Source organism: Wallemia mellicola (assembly GCF_000263375.1).
Source record: "Wallemia mellicola CBS 633.66 unplaced genomic scaffold WALSEscaffold_1, whole genome shotgun sequence".
NCBI lineage: Eukaryota > Fungi > Basidiomycota > Wallemiomycetes > Wallemiales > Wallemiaceae > Wallemia > Wallemia mellicola.
In genome coordinates this window covers 720,770-738,802 of record NW_006531958.1, presented here as the reverse complement: position 1 = coordinate 738,802, position 18,033 = coordinate 720,770, and the positions used below count along the sequence as shown (strand labels likewise).

General features: G+C 39.1%; 8 protein-coding genes across 8 annotated transcripts; 5 read left to right on the top strand and 3 right to left on the bottom strand.

The window, feature by feature from the left end:
* Nucleotides 1-104: 104 nt before the first annotated feature.
* WALSEDRAFT_53254 (MFS general substrate transporter) lies at nt 105-2,153 on the top strand (the record flags this gene model as incomplete). Its single annotated transcript, XM_006955988.1, has 3 exons — nt 105-1,441; nt 1,488-1,969; nt 2,103-2,153. The coding sequence occupies exons 1-3, from the start codon at nt 451-453 to the stop codon at nt 2,151-2,153; spliced, it is 1,524 nt and encodes a 507-aa protein (XP_006956050.1). The 5' UTR covers nt 105-450.
* A 166-nt stretch (nt 2,154-2,319) lies between these two features.
* Nucleotides 2,320-5,447, top strand: WALSEDRAFT_59160 (hypothetical protein). The gene is made up of 6 exons (XM_006955987.1): nt 2,320-2,374; nt 2,422-3,363; nt 3,418-3,905; nt 3,954-5,243; nt 5,286-5,326; nt 5,375-5,447. Exons 2-4 carry the CDS (start codon nt 2,877-2,879, stop codon nt 4,548-4,550), a joined length of 1,572 nt encoding a protein of 523 aa, XP_006956049.1. The 5' UTR covers nt 2,320-2,374; nt 2,422-2,876; the 3' UTR covers nt 4,551-5,243; nt 5,286-5,326; nt 5,375-5,447.
* Nucleotides 2,357-5,459, bottom strand: WALSEDRAFT_67065 (trimeric LpxA-like protein; the record flags this gene model as incomplete). The annotated part of the gene is made up of 8 exons (XM_006955986.1): nt 2,357-2,374; nt 2,422-3,363; nt 3,418-3,905; nt 3,954-4,694; nt 4,740-4,786; nt 4,829-5,243; nt 5,286-5,324; nt 5,373-5,459. 5 exons carry the CDS (start codon nt 5,457-5,459, stop codon nt 4,644-4,646), a joined length of 639 nt encoding a protein of 212 aa, XP_006956048.1. The 3' UTR covers nt 2,357-2,374; nt 2,422-3,363; nt 3,418-3,905; nt 3,954-4,643.
* Nucleotides 5,460-5,821: 362 nt separating this feature from the next.
* On the top strand, nt 5,822-8,919 carry WALSEDRAFT_59156 (Pkinase-domain-containing protein). The gene is made up of 10 exons (XM_006955984.1): nt 5,822-6,081; nt 6,126-6,230; nt 6,281-6,615; nt 6,657-6,758; nt 6,806-6,865; nt 6,910-7,004; nt 7,053-8,429; nt 8,479-8,498; nt 8,544-8,642; nt 8,687-8,919. Exons 1-7 carry the CDS (start codon nt 5,962-5,964, stop codon nt 8,357-8,359), a joined length of 2,124 nt encoding a protein of 707 aa, XP_006956046.1. The 5' UTR covers nt 5,822-5,961; the 3' UTR covers nt 8,360-8,429; nt 8,479-8,498; nt 8,544-8,642; nt 8,687-8,919.
* WALSEDRAFT_26911 (Sm-like ribonucleo protein) lies at nt 8,410-8,883 on the bottom strand (the record flags this gene model as incomplete). The annotated part of the gene is made up of 4 exons (XM_006955985.1): nt 8,410-8,429; nt 8,479-8,498; nt 8,544-8,641; nt 8,686-8,883. The coding sequence occupies 4 exons, from the start codon at nt 8,881-8,883 to the stop codon at nt 8,410-8,412; spliced, it is 336 nt and encodes a 111-aa protein (XP_006956047.1).
* On the top strand, nt 8,920-10,194 carry WALSEDRAFT_59155 (hypothetical protein). Its single transcript, XM_006955983.1, has 3 exons — nt 8,920-9,002; nt 9,049-9,394; nt 9,439-10,194. The coding sequence occupies exons 1-3, from the start codon at nt 8,982-8,984 to the stop codon at nt 10,149-10,151; spliced, it is 1,080 nt and encodes a 359-aa protein (XP_006956045.1). The 5' UTR covers nt 8,920-8,981; the 3' UTR covers nt 10,152-10,194.
* Nucleotides 10,195-10,344: 150 nt separating this feature from the next.
* WALSEDRAFT_56032 (trimeric LpxA-like protein) lies at nt 10,345-12,802 on the top strand. The gene is made up of 5 exons (XM_006955982.1): nt 10,345-10,987; nt 11,030-11,220; nt 11,268-11,298; nt 11,342-12,546; nt 12,653-12,802. The coding sequence occupies exons 1-4, from the start codon at nt 10,642-10,644 to the stop codon at nt 11,455-11,457; spliced, it is 684 nt and encodes a 227-aa protein (XP_006956044.1). The 5' UTR covers nt 10,345-10,641; the 3' UTR covers nt 11,458-12,546; nt 12,653-12,802.
* On the bottom strand, nt 10,661-14,759 carry WALSEDRAFT_30927 (hypothetical protein). Its single transcript, XM_006955981.1, has 6 exons — nt 14,483-14,759; nt 13,428-14,436; nt 12,593-13,383; nt 11,268-12,546; nt 11,030-11,220; nt 10,661-10,987 (listed from the first exon to the last, which is right to left on the bottom strand). The coding sequence occupies exons 1-4, from the start codon at nt 14,747-14,749 to the stop codon at nt 11,767-11,769; spliced, it is 2,847 nt and encodes a 948-aa protein (XP_006956043.1). The 5' UTR covers nt 14,750-14,759; the 3' UTR covers nt 10,661-10,987; nt 11,030-11,220; nt 11,268-11,766.
* Nucleotides 14,760-18,033: the final 3,274 nt, after the last annotated feature.

Below are 18,033 nucleotides of genomic sequence, written 5' to 3'. Positions count from 1 at the left end.
GAACAATTTTCTATATTATGTTATTATTACTTTTAAGAAATGCATAATATCATCATTAGTTTCATTTGTTTTGTTTTTTTCGTTTTTAGTTTTACCTTCATGATGAAAAATTTGATTGATGATACCTTCCACATTCTTTTAGTAGACGGCTGACTTAAGGAATGTTTATTCAGGAACCTACGGACCGCTTATATAAGACGGACCACTTATGTGATGTGATATCATATAATATGCAGTAGATAATGTCCTAATTCAAGAGTACCTCAACCATCCATACTTCTAAACTTCAGTGTATTTTATTCCGTGCTTTACAGAACCTAAATAATATCAAATAGGCCATTATAGGGCCCCGCCGTCCCCAATGTTGGTATCTTCATAACTCTCTGGTATGCGAATACCAACCTAAATTCAAGTATTTATTTAAGGGAACGATTGTCTTTCTGGTAAACCATGTCACTAAAGCATCCTCAGGAAGCTGATGATGGCTGTTTACACCTCAACGAAAAGCTAGCGCTAGAAACGAAATCAGAGAATGACCTTTCTGCTAATCCAATCAAACTTGCTCCATACCTAACAGGATCCGAATATTCAACTGAATCATTAGAAGATACGAAATCAGTACCTCAAGCTGATACATCAGTCCATGATGCACATTACAAGAGAGCTTTACGTAAAATTGACGTCAGAGTTATACTGATTCTGTCGATAAGCTCGTTCTTACTGTGCATCACTAGGACTTCTTTTCCAAATGCTCTAGTAATGAATGATGACGACGAGAATGGCTCAATGAAAGACCAATTGGATATCACTGACAAGCGATATAGTTATATAGTGATGATCCTTACGGCGGTTTCAATCGTGTTTGAATTACCATCGAATCTGCTGCTCAAGTACATTTCACCTAGGTTTCATATTACAAGGTTGGCAATTGGATGGGGTATAGTTACTATATGTGGTGCTGCAGCAACTAATTTTCAGGGAATAGTAGCCAATAAAATATTCCTGGCTATCGCGCAAGCTGGATTTTTTCCATCGGTGTTTTACATTTTTGGATTATGGTACACCGAAGAACAGAAGGCCTTTCGAGTTGCAATTTATTTTAATGGACTCATACTGAGTGGTGCATTCTCAGGTTTAATCGGAACCGCGTGCTCGTATCTTAACAATAAAGGACATCTCACTGGATGGAGATGGTTGTTTATTCTCACCGGTATTCCATCAGTTCTCATTGGAATAGTCACTTTTTTCCTGTTGCCTAATAATCCAGAAACTGCCACGTTTTTATCAGAAGAAGAACGCGATGTTATTATTAAGGGATTGAAAGTGTCTCAAATAAAAAACACTAGCTCGGATGCTTCAAATGAGTCAACTAAACTAAGCTTTAATGATATCTGGATTGTTTTCAAGGATTCCACCTTTTGGTTTCTGACAATAATGTATAGTGCGTCATATACATACAGTTGCTATCTTTCTAACACTGCAAATAGTTCTTATGGTGATGGCTAGTATACCGGTCTCACAGTTTTTGCCATTATTGATAGAAGACCTTGGTTTTCACGGCGTAAATATCCAGCTTATGACGATACCCGTCAGCATTTTCACACTTATTTGCTCCATGATCTCAGGGTGGGGGAGCGACAGATTTAGAAATAGACCACTCTTTATTATTATTGGTTTATCGCTGGTTGCGATTGGATACTTAATGCTCGGTCTCATCAAGACAAACATAGCCGGTAGAATGATCGCATTATATCTCACATCCCTAGGACCGGTTTCTGAAATCCCGATGGTAGTCTATGTTCTGAAATTACAGCAAGACAAAGGATGGAGTAGCTCGAGTTTCAAATTTGGTAGTTCTGCAATACTGGCTCTTGCAAGTGCTGGTGGTATCACTGCACCTTTGGTAATGGAAAGTGGTTTAACGAAGGAAAATGTGTCTTATGCTTTTTTTGCTTTTACGATGTTCTCGGTTTTGCAAGGTTTGATATGTTGGTGGCTCTACGGATCTGGAGTGGATGGTAAAACTATTGCAAAACCAACCGTGGAGCATAAGTAATAATTTGTAATATTTTTCTTTTAATGATTATTTAATGATACCAAAGACGACTGACTATGAGAGATACAAACCCAGTTACGTCATTTACATTCATTAATCTTAACACTTTATGCCACTCAAATTACTACAGCTAATAAGATTATATAATACTTCATTTCTTATGCTCAACTCGTGTACATCCTCTCTTACAGTAACTATCACAACTGACCGCCCTGTCAAGCTACTCAGTTGATGAATACCAATTTGATAAAAAGACCTAAAATAAATCGGGCTTGTGATAATTGCCGTAGAAAGAAAATACGCTGTGATGGTCCCCAGGTCGGTACTACTGTCCGGTAAAAGTACTCTAGTCATATATTTTGCAGACACACCCAGAGGAATGCAGCAACTGCTCTATTAGCTCCAGTGCGAGTTGCACATACGTCAATCCAGCTCAGCAGAACGTTGCGTCCAGCTATGTCAAACACTTAGAAGCTAAGTTGGAAGAATACGAACGGTTATTGAGTGAAGTCTATCCAGATTTCAAAACGGATTATAATTCATCAGACAACATTATACATCGTAAGCGGAAGTACACTCCGCCGAGTAGCTCTACGGGTACGATGAGCGCTCATATCAATCCGATTAGCCCGATAGATTATGAGGACGTAGAAATAGCTGACAGATTAGGATACATCTTTGTATCGAATGAAGATAGAGTCTCAAACGATGACCAGAGAAGATACTTTGGCAGATCCAGCGCAAGAGGGCTTATTGAGCGTATAAATATATATAATGGTACGACACCGCAAGATATTCTATCAAGTGGGAATTTTTTAAGATGCTTTGCTATCCCTTACGACTTTCAGGCAAGCGAAAGATATACTGGCGTGACGACTGGAGTGATGAGATCCTCCCTCATTTAACAAAACCAGAATATATACATGAAGATTTCGGAGATGAGTCGCTAATGTACGAATTGGTTGATCTCTACTTCACAAAAGTCAATGTCTCAATGCCGCTTTTACATCGCGAAAGGTTTCTGGCTGATATTCCAAAACGCAAGCTGGAAAGGGGTTTTGGAAGTGTATTAATTATGGTTTGTGCGCTGGGTAGTCAGCATATGCGAGCTGATGACCTGCGAGTTCTTATTCCCGGGAAGGAAAACATCCTCTTCCTTGCCGGGTACCGCTATTATGGTATTGCAAAAGCAAAAATGATTGATCCGACCATGTCAATAGCATCACTTGAAGATATACAAGCATTTTTTCTGCTGCAGGTTTATTCGCAGAATGGTGTCTATCCAAAAGGAGGTTGGATCGCTCATAGTAAGTCAAATAAGCACATGATCATACGTTTCATACATACCTGACAATCACAAGCTAATGCGATGATGCTCTCACAGGATATTGGCTTACATCGCAAGTCATTTCATGGTATCAACAATGAACGACAACGAGAGGCTCGTAGGAGAACCATATGGTGTCTTTTCATTATCGATGTCACTAATGCGGCAGCATTTGGAAAAACGCAGGTTCTCACAGAAAGAGACATTGACATGGATTTACCTTCTGCTGATAGGTACGGCGATATTCACTCTAAGAATAGACTTAGTGTCTCGTATCTTGTCTCACTTGTTCAACTATACAAATTGTTAAGCCAGATCTTGCGATCGGTTTATCGCTTAAAGGAGAACGTGAATGGTGATGATATTGTTATGAATATTTCAGATATAGCAGCTTTAAATTCAAGTTTGAATAAATGGCTTAACGAGCTTCCTGTTGATCTACGTATTGAAAGTTGTTCTAATGGTGATGAGGAAGTTTATCAACTAAGAAGTTATCTGAAAATTGGCTTTTACATGGTGCAGGTATGTAACATTGAGCATAATAAACACAGAATCCTAACAAGATTCTAGATATACATATACAAGTCATTTTTACCTGATCCACGATCGTTTGAATTGTCTTACTTTAGAATTACAAGCTTGGTAATATGCTCAAATGCCTCAAAATCTATTATCTCAATCCAAAAGAAATTAGTTCTAGATAGGGAGAATATCAATGGGACATGCTACAGCGATCTATTACTCTCTTGGAGTGTTTTCAATGCCACTATCGTTCTTATTCTTAGCTTTTGTGAGAGTCGGAAGAACAAAGATATCAACTTAGATGATTTGGAATATATTCAATTGGGCATTGAAATTCTTAGGAAACGAGAAGCAAGGGTCTTATTATGCGGCAGAGCACTAGATATGCTTTTACAAGTGATTCGGACAGCAAGTCTGCCGTTGGATCCTGCCTTCATGCAAGCGCAAGAAGAACATGTGGAGAAACATCAAAGATCTGGGAATCTAAATGAACAAGGAGATATCCTTTTTATGAACCTGACGCAATTCGAACGACAAGGAACAGATTTCCTGGATGATGTTAACTTAGATAGTATTTTGCCATCATTATCTACCGGTGAAGACTGGTCAGATGTGCTTAATGCCATGTTCAATGGCAATAAGTAGTATAATCATTTGTGTTTGTTTTATTGTTAATATACAAGCATTTATATTACACTTTATAAGTGTTAATGTATGTTAGCTGTAAAGGTATGCAGTTTATTTAATATGTTTGATGATCTTAGGAGGATTTCCTGCAATAACAACATTCTGTTGCGTCTTAGCCTTGATATTCTGGTTATAAACTTTACTTACGTCCGGGAATGTGCCCCAAACAGTGGTTCCTGCGGCGACAGTACATCCTTCAACTGTTAGAAACAGAAGTTATGTGCGCTACAACTCACCATTACCGATTTTCGTAGGAGTTCTCGCGTTGCAAACTATATTCACCGATCCACCTATCCAAACATCATCTCCAATTTCGACTGGATAGCCTCTCTCAAGCTCTTCCAGGCGTTCCTCGACATGAACAGAGTGTGTCGCGGCGTAAATGGAGACATTTGGACCAAATAGCACTCTATCACCTATTATGACCTTCGCAGAATCAAGAATGGTAGTATTGTTATTACAGTAGAAGCTACCTTTGAATTCGATGAATACGCCATGGTCGCAGTAGAATGGTGGTTCGATTGCAAGTTTTTTTGCCTTCTCGAGGGGTATATCAAACAATTGTGCCAATATGTCATACTTCTTTCCATCTATACCGCCGAACATATCCTCTGGCGTCATTCCAGGAGTGTATTTCGCAGGTCGGTAATGCTACCAATGTCAGAGTCTTTTGTGTTCATTTGTGAAACCCACATTTAACTCGTACAGTAAATTCTTTGTGCGTGTTTTCAGCTGTGCATTTTATAAGCTCAGCTATCACCAGAAGTTGATAACACCTACCTGGAGCATCACCGGGTCAGTTAGTGGCAAATATGGCTCACCGTTAAGCATTTTTGTGATTTCTTCACTAGATTTCTCTACTGGCATTGTTTCTTACTTGTAGTTGTGATTAGAGGAGTTACGGAAGTTGTCACCGTCTTATTATATCAGTTACCGGACCGTTGCGTCATATTGATTTCATAATATTAGCGAGCAGTACGATATGACATTGTGCTTGATCTAACGATCACTTTTAGGTGCTTTTGATAAGCCAGAACTGACAATATGAGACTGACAGAATTTGACTACTTTAACGCGTTTAATGTGATAAGCGCAGCTAGTTTTTGTTTAAAATAAATATAGAATCCTCTCCGCTTGCTGTAGTTGTCAGGTAAATGCCAAATGACATATCAAGATAACAATCCAGGAAAGAAAAGTTTATCGTTGGTACAAACAAATAGAAAATAATCAATTAGTGTCCAAACACGTGAGAAATAACGCGAAAAAGTATAAAATTCCCAATTTACTTAACTTTGACGCGCCGTCCTATCTCTAACTCAAACGGTCAAAGGATATACAATAGGAAGAATAGAGAATTAAATTCTAAAGTATGAAATCACCACCAAGACCTAAATCTACGAAATTATCAGAGACATGTCCGCCTCCTCCAGAGACTATACATGACAAAAAGCGCGGTAAAAGCTACGAAAGACATGGTCTATTAGGAGAAGTAGGTATAAAATACGTCGTTTATCAAATTCACAATCAAAATAGGGTGGATTTGCCCGCGTTTATGAAGTTGAGGACGAGCGGGGATACAGACTAGCCATTAAGACGATATCCAAATCTGCGCTCCAATCGAAGAAGAATAGAACAAAAGTTGGTACTTTATTGTGTACATTGAAATTATCTAACCGCTATGCTATTAGCTCTATGCAGAAATCAAACTTCACAAAGCACTATCGCATCCAAATATAGTAGGATTTGAGGAATGTTTCGAGGATGATGAAAACGTCTATATGCTGATGGAATTATGCAAGTCTGGGAATATGATGGATTTGTTACGCTCGAGAAAGCGTTATACCGCCCCGGAAACGCGTTTCTTCCTCGTGCAACTCATAGGAGCGTGTCAATACATGCATGAGCACTCGGTAATACACCGTGATCTCAAGCTTGGTAATCTATTCCTGGACGAATTCATGAACGTTAAGGTTGGCGATTTTGGTTTGGCTGCTCTTATCGAACGCGAAGGGGAGCGTAAAAAGTAAGACTTTCATTGACAAGTAAAAATACTGACTGTCTCAGAACAATTTGTGGTACTCCTAATTATATTGCGCCTGAAGTACTCTTTGATACTTCCAACGGACATAGTTTTGAGGTTGACGTCTGGTCAATTGGTGTCATAATGTGAGAATGAAAACGATAACAATGAAAGACAATATTAATGATGATAGGTACACGCTCCTCGTTGGCAAGCCACCCTTTCAAACGAAGGACGTAAAGGAGATCTACAAGTAGGCATCATTTTTTAAACATCTCCCGATCTAACCCTTGTCAGGCGGATAAAGGACAACTTGTACGAATTTCCAATCGATGATCCAATCCCAACGGAAGCTGAAGATCTCATCTCCTGTATTTTGACACCAGATCCAAGTGAGTTATTTGATTTGTCAAAAATAAACAACTAACCGAATCAATCAGACGACAGACCAGCATTGCATGAAATTTTAGATCACCCATTCTTCTACGGTATCACACCATCATCGATACCAACAACAGCCAGAATATCTAGACCTGATTTCAGCTCAGTGACGAGCGCAGCATCACGTCAGAACATGCGTAGATTGAGACAGCAAGTTGAACTAGACATATCACGACCAATTGCCGCCAAGAATGGCGAAGAAAGGACAGAGAGTGTCTCAGTTGCAGAACAAGAAAGGGAATTCAACAAGGCCGTCGCCCCATCTTCTCCTATTTCTACACTGTTGAGTTCAGCAAGACAGCCACTTATCGTTGCGAACAGCTTGCCATCATCTCAGCCATTGTTAAGACAGGCAACTACAGCTGCACTAGCTGAGCAACAAAAGAAGCAAAAGGCAGATATACAAGCTGCAAATAAAAAATACATCGATAATCTTAAAGAGTCTAACACTGACGAAGAAAAGCTCGCTGACCAGAAGCTCAGGATTGTTAGTGGTATGGTCAACAACGATGAGAAAAACAAAGGGAAATCCAAAGCGGTAGATGAGAACAATGAGGTTAAGCCTAAGAGAACATCTAAAAGTAGCTGTTTTGTTGAAATGCACCAGAATCTCCATAACGCGTTCTTGTCCAAGAAGGAAGCGAGAAAGTTTGAACTACCAGAAGAATACAAAAAAATAGACGTAGAATCAGCGTCAAAGGTTTTCATAGTCAGTTGGCTCGATTACTGCAATAAGTACGGTATGGGTTATGCCCTCACGGATGGTACGGTTGGTGTCTACTTTAATGATTCCACATCGATGGTTTTAGCACCAATAAAGACTAGGTTAGATTATATAGCTTCAAAAGGTAAATCTTCAATGGCTATACGTAAAAATTATACGGTAGATAGTGAAGAAAACGCTTTACCGAAAGAATTAGAATCAAAGATGATGATATTGAGACACTTTGAGGATTATATGCTCGAAAGATTATACGGTTCGAGGTCATACACTTTTGTTGACGAGCAGAGGCGGAAAGGAATGACATTTGTGCAGAGGTATTATAGGATGAAGAATGTCATTGTTTTCAAGCTCTCGAATGATGTCGTACAGTTCAACTTTTATGATCACACGAAGATGATATTGAGTATGGGTGGTTGTTTGATTAGTTATATTGATAAAGACTACGCCTTGTCGAGGTGGACACTTGATGAAATTTTTCAACAAGATGGCGATAAAGAGGATAAGAAGAAAATGGAAGGGATATTAGTCAAATTGAAGTATTGTAGAGATGTTTTTGCTACTACCTCAGGTGCAAAAGTATAATATTAAGAAATAGTCGTTATTGTACATGATATAGTTGGAGTTTGTGTGTTTTAAGCGATATTGCGAAGTACTGTGGGGTTAGTTAACTAAAGTGGTCGGTGCGGTCTATGTTAGCTCACCAAGTATGACGGAATCACCGCTAAAACGAAATTAGTAAAGAAAAGTGATGAGATTAAGAACGTACCGTAAGAACATTTTTGATATGAATCTGTCCTTGTTGATTGGTTGCTTGCCTTTACCCTTTGGGGTTTCTGTCCACATTTCCTTTACGTTCTCGAGTACCTTGAGAATATGAGTGTCTGTAGTGTGTATAGACTATAACTAACCATATTAGAGTGTCTATCAAATGCCTTGACTCTAGCTAATAACTTTCTATTGTTCCTCAAACTGACGAGAATTTGGGTGTTGTTCTTAACGGATTGTTGTAAGACGGACAAAGGACCTTGACTGAGTTCAAATTCCTCCAACTGTCTAATCTGCTCTTCGTTCAACTCAGATTTTGGTGTATTAACGAATTCAGACATTTATTCCTTCTCTCTTCTTGATGGTCAAGAGGAAGCGTGAATTTCAATGCGATGATTGTCAAAAAGAATTTAAAAAATTATCAAAATTGAATGAGCATATGAGAACACACAATGGTGAGGTCTGTATAGTAGCTGCTCATATTCTCCTCTGACGTTAGTCGATAGAAACCATTTGAATGTGAAATATGTAAACTTAGATTTACAAGAGAGCATCATCTGAATGCACATTCACGCACTCATAAATCAGAAGATGAAAAACCATTCAGTTGTGATATTTGTCACAAGAAATTCTGGACAAATCAACATTTACAGCGACATCTAAAGACACACACGAGTAGTTGCATATGTGAAATATGTAATAAGGGTTTTCCAAAGCAGTTCCAATTGCGGAATCACATGGCAGAAGAGCACCATCCATCCGGTACATTACCTTTTATATGCACACATCCAGGATGCGATAAATCTTTCGTTAGTAAACCTAAATTAGACAGACACGCGAGGGTACATCAATGTGGGTCTTAACTTCACAATTGATCACTTATTAACACACCACAGCTGATAGATACTCCTGTGGACATCCTGAATGCCTTCACTTGACATTCTCAAAATGGACCGAATTACAGGCACATATAAAACAATCACATAAAGCTACATGTCCTTATCCAGATTGCCGGAAAGTTTTTTCAGACAGACACAACCTTAATTCTCATTTAAAGTTACATGAGCAAAGGGAGATAGAGAAACAAATAGGTATTGAGGATGAGTCTGCAAAAATACGAGGGGGTATCATAGGTAGAGACTATAAATGTGAAGTTGAAGGTTGCGATAAAGCGTTCAAATCACAGAAGTCGCTAAATGTTCACGTAAACACAACCCATCTGAATATAAGACCATTCCAGTGTGACTCATGTGAAAAGGCATTTGGTCATAAGCATTTATTGGCTCGACATATGAAAGTACACAAAAAGGAGGAGGAAACGGTCGATAAGACCGAAGATAAAATGACAGTTGAGGAATTCACAGGTGTTGCTTACCAGAAACGTACCATCAGTTGTCCGTATCTGAAAATATTAGAGCTAGATAATCTCCCTCATTGTCCATTCAAGTATACTCGAAGATACGATCTCCGTAGACACTTGAAAGCCCAACATGGTATCGACTTCACAAAGCAAGAGCTTAACTATTGGTTGGATGGACACGTCGAAGAAGATAGTGAAGAGGGGGGCGATGATGAAGTACCTGAGACTCATGAAGATATTATAGAATGAGATAATTTGCATTAATTTATTTATTCAACGTTTTGTATTATACATACTACACACACATATACTTTGCATTTCTATACGAGCCCAATCGCACGATAACTACAGCGTAAATATGGGACTAGGCTGGAACTGATAGTCCACAAAAGTAGCAAATCACAACCCGTGATGACCTAGATCAAGCTCCATTAAATTGCCCATATCTAAATTTATATAATTTAGAAGTATAATTCAGCGTCTGACCTAATAGATGAGCACGTTTACAGAGATTAACAGAAACTAGTATAATAAATTGACGCTTAGGAGTAACTTAAAAGCTATTTGGTTTAAATCTAGGTTTTGTCGAATGACAGATACAAATTTCCAAATTTTCGCTTCGTAGATTATAAGTGACATTTGTCACACAACGGACCCAGCATCCGTGATTCGGACCGCTGTAGTAGTGAAGTGAATTTATCCCTTTCTTTATCTTCATAAACTTTTCAATAAATTCAAAATGCCATTGACAGCTGAAGAATTCATGCAAAAGCTAAAATCGAAATACACTTCCCCGCATTTCCAAAAAGCTCTGAATGGGGAAGCATATAAATCACTGGAAGATACAGAAATGGTTAAAGTGAAGAAGAGAGCGAGGCAATTAACACATAAATATAATATACAGCTTCCGCCTGTTGAATACCAGGAGGGTATGTCCAGTCTAAAGAACCTCCCTGAGATATATGGCAGCGAAGAACATTACAAAACGCTTAGCGAACTATTCGATAAGCCAATAGAAGAGTGCAAGACACTCTACATTGAAACTATACAAGTGGATCATGGTGTCTTCATCAACTTTGAGGGATGTAAGTTGCATAAAGAGATAAGTGTTTAGACTAACAAATAAGACTTTTATGCCAATTATGGCCTTGTTATATTAGACTGCAGTGCAGTACACATTGGAAATGGTTGTTCATTTGGCCCTTCAGTTCACATCTACTCTGCTGGACATTCGACAGACGTTGAAGAACGTAAGAAGGATGTCCAGCGTGCTAACCCCGTTACAATCGGTAGGGATTGCTGGATTGGCGGACATGTTGTGAGTCTTTTTCTTCATTGTTTCGATAAACACTCACAATCATGTAGAGCATTATCGCACCATGCACAATTGGAGATGGTGAGTGAATTTATTCTCACTTTATTGGCTTACACTATTCCAGGTGTCACTGTAGCTGCAGGTGCAGTCGTTAGGGGCAACGTTCCAGCGAATGTTGTCGTAGCTGGAAACCCAGCAAGGATTATCAAACATCTCAAAGGACCACAGGTGTTGGCTTAGCATTGTAGATTCTAAAATACCAATTATAGATCAATTAAAAGCATTGATAATCCGCCGTGTTTTGGTATGGCATCACGATACGAGCTGTTTGATCTAGTGTTTCTACGGAATTAATCAATACGACCTTTGATTAGTTAAGAAATGTTATATTGGTTATGATTTCTTTTCACTTTTGACTTATTCTCTGACCTAAACAATAAGGGAATAATCGTTGAGAACATTCCAAGATACATTCATTTCTGTTACTTGTACAAAAAAGCATAAAAGCGTAAATCTCATCTATACTGTGCCTTTAAAACTAGCATTGTCTCAAGCAAAAACTATATCCAAATTTTCGTTGAGCTTATGGTTCAAACCACGGAGTGAGAGCGTTTCAGTATCAGCGTTGAACTCAAACTCGACATCCTGGTCACCATTCTTGACACTAGATGGGGCAGAGCCACTCCAGCCGATAATGTCGACATTGTTGAGTGGTTGACCGATATCGTATGAGTTGGCATCAACACGCGACTTGATACCGCTGGAATTGACATCGAACCAGATGTAGGTATTGGATTCGTTGAATGCACTATGTCCATCATCGAACCAGTAGCTTTGGCCAGCTTCTTGGTTCTTGTTCATTGTGACGAGCGCATTGAACGGTGATTCGGTCGTCTCAGTGACCGTCATTCCTGGCTCGCTGTGTAGGAGTAAGACGGCACCACCTCTGATGTGAACATTTATATCGGTGAGTGGTGTTTCTAAGCCAACTGCTTCATGTTCATTATTGACCTCGAGCTTAGCGTGCGTCTTCCAGTCATAATATGTCTCGTCACCTGGGAAAAATCCTTCAACAACAGTGGCATTTGGACTTAAGACCGGAGTGACAAGAATATGGTCACCAACCAAGAATTGACTGTCCCAGTCAAGGAGTTCGTCGTTTGTTGGGAATTCATAGAATAAAGGTCTGATGAATGGTGTTCCATCAATTGACTGTTGGTAGAGGTTACTGTAGAAGTATGGTAACAATTGGTAACGAGTATTGATCGCCTTCTTCGTCGCCTCTTCAGTTGAGGTCCATCTGTATGGCTCTTGTGGGATACTGCCATACTACAGATTGTTAGAGACATAAAGTTAAGACATGAAATGTACTCACAACATTGTGGTTCCTGAAGAATGGTGTGAGGGATGCAAGCATCATCCATCTAGTACAGAGTTCTTCATCAGTGTTTCCAGAAAATCCACAAGCATCGGCTCCGACGAATGGCATTTGGAATGCAGAGAACTGGAATAATCCCTTGATGCTATCTGCCATACTCTGCCAGGTCGAGTAGTTATCACCGAGCCAATGTTGTGTGAATCTACCACTACCAGCAAAGTTGCTTCTAGCGATGATCATTGAGCGATTTCCTCCATAGATTGTATCAAGAGCATCACGTGTATGTTTAGCAATCATATGGCCGTTAGCATTATGAACATCGTACTCGTAGTATCCATTAGCATGTGTAGCATTTGCAGCAACAGTCTTGTGGCCCAACTCGTTAAACTCGTTTGGCGCACCATTGTGAATTTGGTAAGGTGGGAAAGTGAGCTTTTCAAGATCATTATCGACCGTCTCAAGAGTTCCCATGCGGCGACTGAGCATATCACGACGTGATGGCTTTTGTTCTTCAGGTTTTTGCATGTAAGTGAGTTTACCATCAACTGTAATGTTGCCGCTGTTTCCTGAGGTGATATTGTCGTATCCTTCAGGCCACATCGAGACCGCTGCTGGTTCATAGCGATCAAGTGGACCGAGTCCATTGAGAGAACCAGAAGCAAATGAAGCTGGTTCAGTCATGTCCAACCAGATACTATCAAATGGAATCTCCTGGAAGAATTTCTGGAATGATTCGGTCCACCATTTTCCAACATTCTCTGCGTATGGATCTGGGAAGACGGTGTAACCTAATCTCACATCAGTACATATCATTAAAAGTGTAATGTCTCACCTGGCCAGACTTGTCCAATGTATTCGGTACCATTTTGGTTTTTAATGAAGACGTCCTGCTCATGTCCCTCGGTGTAAAAGTCGTAAACGTCGGATTCATTTCTTGTTATTGGAATTGCATTGTCGACAATAGGTACGAACTTTTGTCCGCGAGCGTGAAGTTTGTTGACGATTTCAGGGAGTCTTGAGAATGAGTTTTGATCAACGGTGAAGTCTCGGTAATCAGTGAGGTAATCTATATCAAAGAATGCACTTTCTTGAGGAATACCTGCATCATACATAGCATTCAAAATTGATTCAAAGTGGGTGTCATTATTGTAGCCCCATCTGGTCAGATGGAAACCCAAAGACCAGTATGGCGGAAGGTAAGGTCTACCAACGAGCTTACCATAGTCACGAATGACATCAGTAGGCTTGTTTTCACCATCACTACCACCAGATAACACGTAAAGGTCGATAATGCCACCAGTACTGCGTGCTTGCCAAACACCATCACGCAACCATGTTTCAAGACCATTTGTTGTTAGCATGAAGACACCATGATTGTATGATTTGCCGTCTTTAATTCTATTTTCGATGTAGAATGGGTGTGTACCGTAAATGTTCGTATCTGTAGGTGTACCTTCATCATTGTTCCAATTGGTTTGACGAGTGTATGAGCTGTTGCGACGGTAGTTTGGTGTTACTGCTTCACCAAGACCATAAATGTTTGCACCTTGTGGAAGTGCTGAGGATAATTGAATGTATTGTGGCTCGAAGATAAGGTTATGGTTTGGCATAACTGATACACTAGCTGAAGTGTCATTCGCATCATATGGTTCACCGTACGCTGGTATTTCTGACAAGCGAGTATCGAATAAGACATCGCCATTGGATCTTCTCGATATCCAGAATGCAAATGGTGCGTCAGAATACTGGAACTCCAGGTCACTGTTATCTCTAAGTGACTCGTCAACGTCGAATTGAGGGCGCGGGAATATTTCTTCAGGCACTTGGAAATGTTTCTCCTCCTATTTTCATTGTTAATATAATTTTCACAGTGTCATTAAGAATCACCTCATCGTAGATCTTGATATGGAGACGTTCTTTGGTCTCGTATGTAGCTTCTAATACAAGATTTTGAACGTCTTCTCCAAAAGCATTGCAAGCATCGCCTGCCAACTGTAGATGTGCTTTAAGACCATTAGCTGTCTGTTCTGTTTGAGCTTCATCGACCGCATAGCCGGGACAATCTAGTACTCTGTTCCCATAGTCGTTTGCGGAAAGTGGACTGAGTGCTAACGCTGAAGTTAGCAAGGAAGCAACCACTGGAGTAGTTTTCATGGCTGCAGTTAAAGAGTTATTAATGTGTTCCCTGTTCTTATTAAATAGGCTGAGATCATGAGGAATTGTGACATCACAGGTACATCCCATATATTCCTGTCATGAGACACGATTATGAAACCCCACATTAGGATGAAAGAAAGCGATCAATTAATTACAAATGTAGAGGCCGGACCTCTAGCGCTTACTTATTCCAAACACACCCAACACGTTCTTCGATAGTTGATTGAAAAGTATGATTAAGTTTAATTTATGTGCCGGTCTCATTTGCGGACTATACGGTGGTAATTTCCAAGGTGAGAATCCGGTCTTGTCAGTACATCGTCAGGCCTATTTATATCCTAGTTATTGATTGATCCGCCTTATTGGGATTCAAACCAATTCAGGTTCTTCCAGTGATTCAGATGCTCTGAATGTAAAATACCTTCTGTCCAAACTGCGACACATCAAAAAAGAGATCTTATCATTATTATACATTTGAATTTTGCAAATACGCTTTAAAAATGTGCCATTATTATACTTCTCGGCTTCTTTTCTGGAAATTGTGCTAATTGCCGTTACGTCATATAGTCTTGATAGTTTTCAAGGACCCTGAGGGTGTTTATATTAAAGGTGCTTGTCTTTATAGATCGAACAAAAAAATCCCCGTGACAGCTACAATCCTAGGCATAAATTCGATCATGCCATCATTGACAAGCGTTGTAGCTAGAAATAGGTCGAGAAGTGCGAACATTATGGATTTTCACCTTGTACATGTATGAGACTTTTAGCCATTTACAACGAGTATCCTAACCGATTCGTCACCTCTCAAAATGTGTATCTGCAACGAGGAAGACATTAGCCTCATTGGCCAAATTTAGGGCGACTTGCGTATTAGCTCGTCTTTGTATATTTTAGCTTTTTTGCATAACCCTTAGCTACCCTTGCAAGTTAATAAGATCGATGTGCGCTTATCTTTCCCCTCATCCCATGTCATATTAAGCTCTTATGCTCTCGTATATTCTACTTCCAGTATGTGCTCTAGATGCGGAAGGTTGAGGCCCGATTTCGAATTCTGCGTTTTCGGTGAATAGAAGCTAATTTGAATTAATGGAGTCTTTCTGCAGGTACCCAAGCGCGGGAGACCAGCTCCTCAGGGTCATTATTCCGGAAGTTATCATGTAAACTAGTTAGCTGAGATGTATTTATATAGGTTTCTTATTGTCAATATGTTGTATCACTCCAGGTCCTATGAGACATCTGTATATATCAAATACAATAACCTTGTTGACAGCATCGATAGAGGACATCAAATATACAACAATACAGATACTCGATCCATTGCAAAATATGGTAATTTTCAACACCTTCACTTGCTTATGCCATTCTGCAACAACGTAGTACGCAAAAGCTAAGGACGACAAATAGAGACAGATACCAATGGCTACTAGACAATACATTATTTTGCAGCTGAGCAACGCCACCTATTGACTGATGAAAAGTGCTGCTATCTTGCTTTTGTAGGTGTTACGACATGCTAGTGTTGAACAGATCAGCCAATTGTCATCAAAATCTGGTTTAACATAATATGATCGTCTTAGTATGACCTTCACTATCTTTTGGGTGTTCGGAATTTGGGTGATGATTGTAGAAATGAACAAAGACAACTACACAGAATAGAAATCAAATGTGTGAAATACGGAGAATGCTGCAGAAATACGGATACATGCCTTATTCCTTGACATGTACATCTTTTTGCGTATTACTGAGCGATACACTTAGGTGTTTCAGAAAATAAGACATCATATATTTTGTCTTATCCGATGACACAAATTCAAACCTTTGAGTCTCAGTCTGCGATGTTCTGGCTTACCAGCCTGACACAATTTTGAACTACAGTAGACATTTACTTTAACGCAGATAAGCCAGAAGCTCAACAAAGCGAAGAACTAAGATTATGTACACCCTGGATTAATAGTCTCAATAGATAAACAACAGCCACGTCTGCATATAAATTTTTATATATATCTATTCGATGTAACCTGCATAATATTGCTCATGAATAAGAGAAAGATCTCACTTATCTACAAGTTATTTGATAAAACGTATGAGTGTTTCTAAAAAACCTCTTCAATTATACATTGGTAGCAAGTACGAACTTGGAAGTATTGGAGTATTCCAAATGGTTAAGAAGCCCATAAATTATGTGGCAATAACTTTTACCCGATGAACATAGAAGAGAAAATTTGACCAGTGAAATTGCCAAATACTTCTTATCACAACAATTCAATGGTCAAAAATTATAATAGAATTAATGTCGACAATAAATGGATGAATAATAGTAAATTCTTCATAGATAATCTAGACTCCCTTAGGGTGTGCGTCTTTCCTAAGAAAAATAAATTCAGAATGTGATCCTTTATTGCATTTAAAAACCAACTCAAATCATTTTTGACATCCGTCGTGAGAGATTTAATGGTTTGATTATCCAAATGAGGGCGAAACGGCACTCCCGTCCTCTTGTTGTATATCAATCAGTGTTAGCACATCTCTGTACACTAAGTCGATGTTATACTCTAAATTATAGATATATTTATGTGATTAAAAGTAATATGGAGAATACATCGTTAAGATGCAATATGACTCAATCCCTAGTTTTATGTCGATTAAATCTGTCATCATAGAGTTCAGTGACTTTCTACAAGCCTAAGGGCACGCTAGCTGATCCAATAGACTTTGCTTACTAATTTGAAAGTTACAATCGAAATGAGTGAAGAGAATGTGAAACTATCTCCACGAAGCATCATCCGCAAGCAATCATTGCTCATATGTGGATAATAAGTACGCAGATGAGAGAACTTTGGCAATCGAAGTAGCTTTTAGGGATCTGCTATTTATGATGTATCTATTTAATCTTTTAAACCAGTGCACCACTGCGTCTACACGTGGATTCTTTCTTCAATACCAAACATGACGGGTATTACGGGAATGTGATTAAAGATGGTGAATATTAATTCATCAGAAACATCATCCATTACGCTCATATTTCTATACTCCCTAAAGGAGAAATATTCATACCAAACCGGCAAATGTTTATCAAAGTTTAAACGAAATGGAATTCTTCTCTTTAGTAAATGAAAGCACTGAATAAGTGGTCAACGTATTCTGTACTGATTCTGCTATTTCTTGGTTTTGGCATTAGTGATGCTTTTGTAGATACGTTAACATCCTGTACGTCAGAAGTATGAGTAGTCTCGTATCTAAACGAATAGTACAGCCCTCAACGTCACTGATAAAATAAAATC